This window comes from Lactuca serriola, chromosome 5 (assembly GCF_051521515.1).
Source record: "Lactuca serriola cultivar US96UC23 chromosome 5, Lser_US96UC23_V15, whole genome shotgun sequence".
Lineage (NCBI taxonomy): Eukaryota > Viridiplantae > Streptophyta > Magnoliopsida > Asterales > Asteraceae > Lactuca > Lactuca serriola.
The window spans coordinates 334140073-334151718 of record NC_136412.1 but is presented as its reverse complement, the minus strand read 5'-3'; the positions used below and the strand labels follow the sequence as shown (position 1 = coordinate 334151718).

At 30.3% G+C, this 11646-nt stretch overlaps 1 protein-coding gene across 1 annotated transcript; it reads left to right on the top strand.

The window, feature by feature from the left end:
- The first annotated feature begins 736 nt into the window (after window positions 1-736).
- On the top strand, window positions 737-3862 carry LOC145055274 (putative E3 ubiquitin-protein ligase XBAT31). The gene is made up of 8 exons (XM_079003571.1): window positions 737-1041; window positions 1154-1216; window positions 1353-1424; window positions 1515-1636; window positions 1751-1891; window positions 2001-2108; window positions 2208-2469; window positions 2986-3862. Exons 1-8 carry the CDS (start codon window positions 865-867, stop codon window positions 3388-3390), a joined length of 1350 nt encoding a protein of 449 aa, XP_078859697.1. The 5' UTR covers window positions 737-864; the 3' UTR covers window positions 3391-3862.
- Window positions 3863-11646: the final 7784 nt, after the last annotated feature.

Sequence of the window (11646 nt, the reverse complement as noted above, 5' to 3'; positions counted from 1 at the left end):
AGAATTTTACAAATTTAAAATTCAACTCTTATACTATTATAATATTATAAGAATAATTATTATATATATATATGTATAAGATAAATGTTAGTCTTACCGTTAGTAGGCCTCATTCACGAAGCCGATCTATAAAGGGGTATAAAGTTGCTACCTATATAAAAAAATATATAAAATAATGATGTATTTGAATGATCGATAATAATGGATAGTAAATATATATTATTTTTCTCAATCGATTAAAAACAATTAAAATTTATTTGATTAATATAAAGAAAATGCAATGAAAACATAAAAGGTACTATAGTGACATTCAAATTAAATTTTAATCCTTTTTTTACTGTAAGGGACCAAACTGATCCTTAAAAACACTGTCACATATGATAATTATTTATTTTAGTTGTTTGTATAATTTACTCCATCAACCAAACACTGTCACACACTATTTTCTTCGCATTTCAATTCTCCTTGGAAAAATAATCCGTCAACAAAACGCACTAATTTGTTACCATAAAATTTGATCAAATGTAACGAAAAAACAACTGGACATTATTTAATTATTATTATTTTTTTTATCTCGAAGTTAGAGTATCCACCAACTGCCCGTAAAATATCTGACTACTGCCCGTTTGTCAGATTAGGTCCCGCCTTTACCCCTCCCATCTGCCCGTTGCCTGTCTTGCTTGTGCTGCCCGACGCCTCCCATTTCTCTCTATCCCTGCTTAAATGTGAAAGCTTTACCACCTTCTTCATTCACCACCCCCAACACCACCACCTATCCCTCCCTCTGGGTGGTAGTGGATGATTCCGGTGGACCTCCGCCACTCTCCTCCCTGACAATCAAGCCCTATAAGGTAGGATTAAAAGATGGGACAGGGGCTTAGTTGCAGAGTGCAAGAGAAACATGGGTTATTCACTGCTGTACAGTTTGGGGATTTGAAGCTTGTGAAAAGCCTTCTTGAAAGAGATCCATCTCTCGTTCAACAAACTACCTATGATCGTAATTCTGCTCTTCACATAGCCGCTGCCAATGGCCAGATCGAGGTGGGTAATTGAAGATTTCTTGAATTCTCGTTTCAGCGTTCGGTAAATCATTCATTTTTTATGATATTTGATGGGTTTCTTGACATATGCCATTTGGTTTTTTTCTTCTCAGATTGTTTCTCTGCTTTTGGAAGATCAATCAGTGAATCCCGATGCTTTGAATCGTCATAAAAAGGTGTGATTGTGTGTTCTTTTTGCGCTCTCTTCGATTTATTTCATGTTTCGGTTGAATAAATGTGAACTATCTTTTCCCCCTTTTTTAAAAGTTTGACTGAATTTGGTTAATTTGAAAACTGGGCGTTCCTCGTTAGACTCCATTAATGTTGGCTGCAATCTATGGGAAGATCAGTTGTGTTGAAAAGCTCATTGAAGCCAAGGCTAATGTACGTCAAATTCTTTCCTTTTTTCTTTTCCACTTCGATAATTTCTTGTTTAAAACAGAATTGATGCTAATTTTGTCTGTAATTTGCCAGATTTTGATGTTTGATTCACTAAACGGAAGAACATGCTTGCACTACGCTGCTTATTATGGTCACTCCGATTGTCTTGCAACCATTCTTTACGCCGCCCGGACCTCCCATGTCGCTGCTTCTTGGTGGGTCCCTCTTATCTTTAATAGAATTCAATTCATGCATCAAAATCTGTACTTTAAAACCCAAAAAAGATACAAATCAAGACTAAATTTTATTAATCGAATTGGGGATTTTAGGGGATTTTCAAGATTTGTGAATATTAGAGATGGTAAAGGGGCAACGCCTTTGCATTTGGCTGCACGTCAAGGACGTCCACAATGTGTTCATTTACTTCTAGACAGTGGGGCTCTTGTCTGCGCATCCACTGGTAGAAATGGGTACGAATATATACAAATATAACATAAACTTCTCTTATAAGTATATAGTTATATACCATATATAGCGTCTGTATTTTCTAATTTTTTTTCTATTTGTCATAATTTACAGCTTCGCTGGTAGCACACCACTTCATTTGGCTGCAAGAGGAGGTTCAATGGATTGCATCAGAGAATTATTGGCATGGGGTGCAGATCGACTTCAAAGAGATGCATCTGGGTATACTATTTAGTTTCCAAATCGTAATGTGTTTAAGTGTCGTGAAAGTTGAAGCATTATGTTCTTGATTGATGTTAAGATCTTTGCAAATAAATGCAGGAGAATTCCATATTTGGTTGCGTTAAAGCATAACAACGAAGGGTGTGCAGCTTTGTTAAATCCGTCGTCTGCAGAGCCTTTGGTGTGGCCATCGCCATTAAAATTCATTAGCGAGCTTAATCAAGATGCAAAAGCTTTGCTAGAGCAAGCTCTAATGGAAGCTAATAGAGAGAGGGAGAAAACAATCTTAAAAGGTACAGGGTACACAGTACAATCACCATCAAATCAGGATACTGGATCCACCGATGATACTATTTCTGAGGTAATTTTATTTAAATTGTTTAAATTTTACCATTCTTCTTACTTTGTTTAGAAAGTCAAAAACATGGGACTAAAGAAACAATATTGAAAAGACAAAGCAAAAACAGAAAGTTTGGTTTTGAAATGGTCGTAGTTGATGACTTTTGACTTTAGTGTCAATCTTTTTCTTGACTTGATCCCTTTTGGAATTCTCGTTTTTGAAAGATGCGTGATTTATGGTGTTTCTTGCGTGTATTATCAATTTTAATCATGGGTTTTTGCTTAAATAACAAAAATTGCATAAAAAATCAATTTTTTCTTGCTTAAATAACAAAAAGTGCATAAATCTTGATACATTTTTTTTGTATAAACGCTGATCCACACTATCCTATTCCTATACAACTTTTATTGGGATTGAAACTCCCCTCAGTGTGACTGTTGTGACTCGAACCCTTGACCAATTATGCAAACATACAAGAGGGATGAAAAGTCGAGTATTTCAAGTTTCTAACAAATGAATAGCTTATTTGTTTTGTAGGAAAGTGAAACGGAGTTATGTTGTATATGCTTTGACCAAGTATGCACAATTGAGGTCCAAGGTTGTGGGCATCAAATGTGTGCTCAATGCACCTTAGCCTTGTGTTGCCACAACAAGCCCAACCCAACAACTTCATCCCAAACCGCACCCGTTTGTCCCTTTTGCCGTAGCAACATTGTCCAATTGGTGGTTGCAAAAGTCAAAGTCAACGCTTCTGATCATGACCTTGACCATGATCTTGACCTCTATTCGTCCACAAAGATGCCAAAATTGAGAAAGCCTCGGAACTTAAGTGAGGGAAGCAGTAGCTTCAAGGGTTTATCGGGTGTGCCCTCATTCGGGAAAATGGTGGGCCGTGGATCCGGGAGGATATCAGTGGATAATGAATGCATCAACAAACCATGAAAATTAGTTTAAAAAAAAAAGTTATGGCTTTTGACATGTGGCGAGCATGGATTGGTTGAAGAAAGTCGGGCCCGGTTGGGTATTTATGGAAAAATGTCTTATTAAGGAATAAGCATATAAGCAAAAGCTAAAGCAAAATGTGATTTTTTTAGCATATTGGGGATGGTGAGTATTTGTTTCTTTTGTAATATTCTTATGAATCAAGAAGGAGCATATGCCTCTTTAGAAAGTATTCTTTAAGATTGTTGTTCTTTAGTAGATATGATAGGTATAACCTTTTTCCCTAATCACAATTCTCAAATTGTAACCCGTGCATCAAGAGTTGTAAATTGAGTTTGGGGAAAAGGGTTGGCCAACTCAAAAGTAGAAAATGGGGTGTGTGGTAGATTGGACCCCACCTTTTGTAAGTTTCTTGCTTGATTGAGTATGGAGTGTAGTATTGTATAATGTAAAATCTTGGCAGTTTTCATTATTTTTATTTGTACAAAATGATTGAAGAGTTCAGGGACAAGTCATGACTCATGTGATCATGTCTGTTGGTGGCATTATTATTTATATAATTTGGCGAGATTTTATGTAATCATATGAACAAAATCTAGCTACTTGAATTTGAATAGTGCGTGTGGTTGGTTTTCAAGAAAAAAGAAAAAGGGAAACATACGAGCAGCAGAGGTACATCCCTATCATCTGTTCATCATCATCTACTTTAACTTTAACTTTTGACGATTAAAGGTAAAACACAAACACACACAAATTTACCTCTGAAATTGACAGAAGAAGCAAAGTGTTTGATGATTGTGTTTTTACTACAATTGAAGGGTGAAATGGCAAACGCACTGTGTTGTATGGTGAAATCAGTCAAGTCGAAAGGCGGAAGAAATACACATGGGGTCAGAGATTGATGCTATTTCAATCTTGTAACAATATTGATTGAATATAGCAAAGCTGAGGCGACTTCAGTACAAGAAACAAAATGTCATTTCACACACAATCACTCACACAGACAAATATATATATATATATATATATATATATATATATATATATATATATATATATATATATATATATATAGAGAGAGAGAGAGAGAGAGAGAGAGAGTTAGGTTATTTTGTTTTCACTATTTATTGTGTGCATGTATGACTGATTCTGAACCAATCATTTTAATTATTTTAAGAAAGTAATTAATGCATATTACATGTTGAAGATATAATAGGTATTAATTACATCTTCAACATTTAATAAGCATTAATTACTTGCTTAAAATAACTAAAATGATTGGTCCAGAATCAATCATACAATCACACAATATATATATATATATATATATATATATATATATATATATATATATATATATATATATATATATATATATTAGTTGTGAAACACAATTATATGAGTTAATTTTTAAAAAAAAATTAAATATAACGACAAAATGTTTGATAACTTTGAATTTATATGAAAATAAGAAAACATAATGAATTATTATAATTGAATGTTTTTTATCTTTTAAATTTAAACAAATAATTTAAATAAATAAACAAAAGAAACTAATGAACTTTAATTTGAGAATTTTGAAATTAAAATGTAAGTTTATTAATAAAAAGAAAAATTAAATTGCTTCCTATTTTTTATGCTTACAATGTTCCTACCCAATAAAATTATGACAATTGTCATCATTCCATATTCTTTTTAACTAAATCATTAAGGCTATATTAGGAATATATTAATTAAAATTAAACTAAATGGTGATTTGTCATAATTTTAGTGGGTAGGAATAATTGTAGGCATAAAAGTTAGGAGATAATTTAATTTCTCTAATAAAAATTGATATCCATTTATTACTACATGTATTGCAATTATTACATTAAAATATTACATTAATTTTAATCAAATAAAAAAACTCATAAATGACATGCGGAAAAAAAATTAATTCAAAATAACTACAACATGACATTTGACAAATTGAATGAGAGTGTAACATGTGGCAAAAAAAAACTTCAATTTATTAGAATAGATAGGGTTAAGTTCATGTGAGACCATCATATTTTGTGAGGCATAGTGATGCAATCCTAGCCATTTATTTTGGAGATAAAAAAATATTTTTTAAATGCAAAATAAATGAAAATTTTCAAAATTTCTTTTATCTAAAAAAATAAAAAGAAAGTAAAAGAAAAATAAAAAAATTACAGTTTTTTTTTAAATATACGTGAAATATTATAATAAAATAATACTCTAAATATTCAAATCAAATTTTTAGAATGTTAGAATATTCTACTAGAATATTAAACTATAAATATTCAAAAAGTTCTAATAAAATATTAAAATATTATAACAAACCTAAAAATTCAAGTAGAATATTATAATATTTTAACATATCTATCAATTTTAGTAGAATATTAGAATATTCTAACATTGTAGAAATTCAATTTGATTATTTACAAATTCTACTATTCTATTAGAATTTTTCACTCATATTTCGAAAAAAACAGTGATTTTATCTATTTATTTTTATTATTTTTTATTTATTTTTGATAAATTAAATGACGAAAATAATATTCAAAAAAATAATTTTTGGATTTTTCTTTTTATTTTGCATTTTATAATTTTTCTTTTATTTTTTTTTTTATCTTCAAAATGAAAGGTTATGATCGCGTCCTTATGTCTCACAAAATTAACATGGTCTCAAATGAACATTTTAAAACTTAGAATCATTATATTTTTATGTTTTAGAGTTTATTTTTTTATCGAAAAAAAAAATCTAAAAATATCATATATATATATATATATATATATATATATATATATACTTTTTAGATGTATTCAGATTCACAGTGTGAATCTAAACGGATCATAAAAAATATTATATCTAATTTGATATCAATGAAAAGAAAATAAAAAATTATCAATTTCTATATTTTTTGTTTTTTAATTTGATAAAAAAAAATAAGCTCTAAAAGTTAGAGAAAAAAATTGATTCTTTAGTTTGGTTCCCAAATCATACATAATTAGGAAGGATATTTAAAAAAAAATTAAAAAAAAAAAAAAAAAAAAAAAAAAAAACGGACATATACTAAGACATTTTACTTGTATATAATTAGGGTAGTATTGTTACATGATGTTGCAGAAAATGAATATATGCAACGATGGTATAATTTACATAAAAATAGGGTTCAGTTATAAGTAATACTAGTATTTTTTTGGTTTGTGGGGCATTTGATAATTACTCAGTAGGCTCGGCGAAGTTTTAATCCATAAAAAAGATTACAACAATATTTGTTTCGAAATCGGATGATAAAATTTTGTGTATATATATTTCACAAATTGCAATGTACAATATAATTTTTTGAAATGAAAAAATCTTTAAAATATGTATAAAAACAAAGATATAAAAAGTTCAAGAAATTTAATCATGTAAAAAAAATATTTTTAAAAATGAATTAGTAAAAAAATTGCAAAAGTTGAGCAAAAAAATTATGAAAATACAAAGTTTTAATAAATATAAAAAAAAAAAAAAAAAAACAAAGCTGGAAAAAGAAGTTGGGAAATTTTTGTAAGAAAAATGTATTGATGAATTAAAAAAAAATGTAAAGATATTAAAAAAAAGTTAAAAAGAATAGTTGTTAATTAGAAAATAATTGCAAAAAAAAGTAGTAAAAAATCTGTAAAACGTATTAATTTTTGAAAAACATAAGAAAAAGAAAGTTCAAAAAAATGTCTGAAAAAAATTGTAAGAATGTTTTTACGATTTCATAAAAAACATTGTAAAAAAAAGTAAAAAACGTAACTAGTATAACAAAAAAAAATCTCTTAAAGTAGTATAAAATATTTTTTACAAAAAATATAAAAAAACAAAATTGAGGAAAAGGTTAGAGAAATTTTGTAACAAATTTTATAATCATAGTTATCAAAATTGCGATCCTAATCGTAAGATCTTACGATTTTACGATCGTATGTATGAAAAACGAATCGTATCGTATTTAGGGTACAATCGTAAGTAGGATAGTAATATCGTAGGTAAGATCATAGGATCGGGATCCGACCAATCCTACTTTCCCTTGATTATTATTATTATTATTATTATTATTGCAAATAAATTTTTTTACAAGTTCATATTTTTAACATTTTTTAATTTACCGTTTATCAATTTTATGTTGTGGCTTATGATTAATATTTTAAAGTTTTCATAACTTTTAAATTAAAAAATAAATGTCTGAAATATTTTTCATATTTTAAAATTATAAATGAAAATTATGTTTATTTTTATGAAATCTTAAGATCCCAGTTCCGATCTTACAAATCAAAAAACGATCATACGTATGATCACAATCTTAACAATTTTGGTTATAATGCTCTCATTAAAAAATATAAAAAACAGTACATAAATATTGTACAAAAAGGTTAAAGAATAAATTTGAAGGAAATTGTAAAAAAATAGTTTTAATAAAATGTGGACCATTTTTCGAAAAATAACTCGAAATTAGACTAAAACTTAAGAAAGATAATTCAAATTCATCAAGAAAATAGATGTTGGGCTAAAACTGTAACAAAAGGAAAATAAAAGGGGTGTATCAGTATACGTAAAAAAAATAAATAAGAGAATTGAAAAAGAGAGAAATGCAATAGCATATCCGCACACAACCCCTCCCCTTTGAATAACTATTTACAAACCACTAAGCCCAGTATAATTATATGTTTTAAAACGAAGCACTGAGTTTATAACAGTGGTGGAGCCAGACTCAATGCAGAAGACGTCCCAATTTTTTCGGGTATCACCGCAACGGCCGAGCATGGGGCGGTTCAGGTCAGTTTTGACTTAAAATCAAACTTTTAAAACCGAATCGAACCCAAACCTTTTGGTTTGGTGTTTCGGTTTTCAGTTTGTACTTGAGTTTTCTGATTTGGTTTTACTTTTAAACCCAAACCTTAATCAAATCCTTAATTAATTTCAAGTCTTGTTATATAAACATGAAGTTGAAGTATCTTTTGATACTTGAATCGATGTGGGACTCAAAGTAGATATCAAATAAAATATGAAGATAACAAGTTTATATAACAGATGAAAATAACTGAGTTTACATGTGTTTGGCTATGTGGGATACAATAATTTGGAAAATAAAAATAGAAAGCTGGAAAAATAAAAGAAATGTAAACAAAGGATTTTTAAGGAGCAAGATTGATCCTAACACCTTTGTTTCAATAAACCAACACCTTAACCAGTAGATTAGCTCTTTGTTTGTGCTTATAAGTAAAAGGATGCGTATATATACACTACATAAAACGAATTTTTTCTAAAAAAATTAAACTACTGAATTTTTTTTGAAAGATATCCCGGGCTACCTCTTGGATCCGTCCCTCATTTATAACCCATATCACGGTATAAAATAACAAAACCCAAAAAATGAACAGGAAACAACTTATGACAAGCCGTTCACAAATGTATTTAAGCAGGTATAGATTTAGAATAAGTTAATAAAGAAAATATAATTTATGCATCAATGCGGCATATGTGAGATTGAGTTCAAAAAAAAAAGAATAAAAATGAGTATCAATACAAAACTTACTATCATAATGATGACAATCAATATTTTTTAGGATGAGCAAAATAACAGGAATTGGAACCGTCTTTTTTAGAACCGGAACTGCTAAAGCAGTTCCGGTTCTGGTTCCGGTTCTTATTTTTTCAGAATCGCTACCCGTCAGAACCGGTATATATATATATATATATATATATATATATATATATATATATATATATATATATATAATTTCCAAATGGGATTGGCTAAAAAAAACACTCAATTGTACTATATAGACATCCTAATTAAATCTTAAAATATTTTTATTGGATGAAATTATTACATATATTTGACTTCTAGTTGAATTTGTAACAAGGATCGATTTAGTGGATTGAGCCTGCTTTGCCATGAATGACACAAATTATTTTATATCTTTTAAATGGTGCATTTAATTGATATTATTGTCTTGTTTATTTTTAATTGGTTATCCGTTTAATATTTTATGCATTTAAACATGAACTTCGTATTTTATATGTAGCCGAATTGATATATGTGTGTTGTTGGTAAGGAAAGTGTTTTATAGAAAAATTAGGCTATGACCCGCGAATAACGTGGGGGACATATAAAAAAATACATATAAATATAAAACCAATGCTATTAACTAATCAATGTTTTTAAAAAAAATTATTAATCTACAAAGATAGATGTTTTATTTGTTAAATTATAATGATTAGTTAAAAATAATATCTACGTTGGAATATCTATATAACATAAGTGTACAATTGTTAATTTAAACTAATTACGCAGAATGTTTCGAAGATACAAACGTTGTTTAAAAATTGTAATCTTAACCATATATATGTGCTAATATTTATTCTTGTAATTGTGATTTACATGGTATAAACAACATCAACACCGTTTTTTTTTTTTTTTTTTTTGTTTTAGTTTTGCTAGGTTTTTTTTTTTCATTTAATAGTACTTATTATATGTGCTACTATGCCTCTAAAACCTAAAAGAAAATTCTAAGTAAAATAATGACTATAAACAATAATTACTTAACATTTACATCAAGAGACATTCAAACGATAACCAATTCCAACACTTGAAAATGCTTCAACATCATCAGCTAAATTGTCGAGTAGAAACTATAAAAAAAAAATAGTCAAAATGTTGAAAAAAAAAACTAAAAATTAACATTTTTATCATTCTTTAGAAGATAAGATTGTATATAATGGATAACAATAATATAGAGTGAGTACCTTCTTTGACAACTTTCTCCATAGCGTTAGCAATAAGTTCACCGATCTCCCTTTCTCTACATATACACACTCTTCTTTAAGTTTTTTTTTGTTCATAGACGATAATTGAATGATCTTTTATTGTTTATATAATCTCACTATCATGAAATATGGATGCAAAACATATGTTTCTACTATCATGCTGATTAAATCTACAAATTGGATTCGTACCGAAAAGAATGAAAGAAGCATCCCTGTTTCCAGATGTTGTTGTTTTCCACGTTTAATAAACATTTGAATGAAATCACATTAATATATTCTTGTTAGGGAGGATGGAGTCATGGTAAAATTGGGAGGTACCATTGGTACCTCCAAGACACCACTCCAGCTTGAGTGGGCTAGGAAGAGTGCGTTGTTTATGTAGCTTCACTAACCCGCTTCATCCTCTCTCTCTCTCACACACACACATACATACACACACACACACACACACACACTCTCTCTCTCTCTGTAACATCCCGAAATATCAAGAGTAGAGTGGAAGGGCTAAAAGAGTAATTTGGGAAAGAGTGACTCGGCGAGTAGAGTCGCGATTTGGTCGCATATTAAGTAGCCGAATTGGCGAGTCAATGAGGTGGACTCGGCGAGTAGGCGCTGAGTGGAGAAAACCCTAATTCTCGGGGTTGAGCCCTATATAAAGAACATTATGCTTTCCTCCCAGCCTCTTTATCACCCCTTGAGTCCCAAAAACCCTAAAATCGTGGAGAAGCACCATTGTTGAGTGATTTGGAGCTTGGAGGAGCATTTGTTGAAGAAAGTTTGGGAGTTTGAAGGTGTGGAGCAAGGGGCTTTGTTTGGATTCGAGTTTCCTTGTAGTAGGGGCGTTCTTTTGAGGTAATATCTCGTTCTTGGGCTGTTGTTGTCTTGTTTCTTCATTTTGGGTTTTGAAGGAAGCTTATCTTAGGTTATATTGGAGTCTAAAGGTTAGATCTGAGGTAGCTAGCTCAGATCTGGAATGGAGAAGAGTTGGAATGCATGAAAGTCCCTGTGTTGAGTGTTAGATGAAGCTATCATGTCCCAAACCTTAGCCCTAATGTGCAAAATGCATAGATCTCTTTGGATTCACGTAAAGTTTGCCACTTTACGTGATGGATGGGTTGTAGGAGGCTAGATCTATGTTTTGGATCAATTGCATGGCCTGGAATGCTTCTGTATGGATTCAGACCGGCGGTACTCGGCGAGTCACATGGGTGGACTCGACGAGTTGCTTGAAGATACGCTGGGACTCGGCGAGTTGGATGAAGATGGCCTGGAACTCGACGAGTTGTATGAACAACTCGGCGAGTAGGTTGAAGAAAGCCTTAGACTCGGCGAGTCTGTTCTTGGGCTCGGCGAGTCTTGTCGAAGAGTCCCAATATTTTCTGGTCAAGTCAAAAATCGGTGAGTCAAGGGATGACTCGGTGAGTTGTGTGCGAGTGGACTCAGAGTTGTTGAAC

What these genes read in the sequence shown, in the direction of transcription:
- LOC145055274 (XM_079003571.1), top strand. Translation starts at nt 865, where the DNA reads ATGGGACAGGGGCTTAGTTGCAGAGTGCAAGAGAAACATGGGTTATTC. An exon ending in TCCCATGTCGCTGCTTCTTG is followed by an intron (nt 1,637 to 1,750) that starts GTGGGTCCCTCT and finishes TGGGGATTTTAG; the next exon opens with GGGATTTTCAAGATTTGTGA. An exon ending in CTTCAAAGAGATGCATCTGG is followed by an intron (nt 2,109 to 2,207) that starts GTATACTATTTA and finishes AAATAAATGCAG; the next exon opens with GAGAATTCCATATTTGGTTG.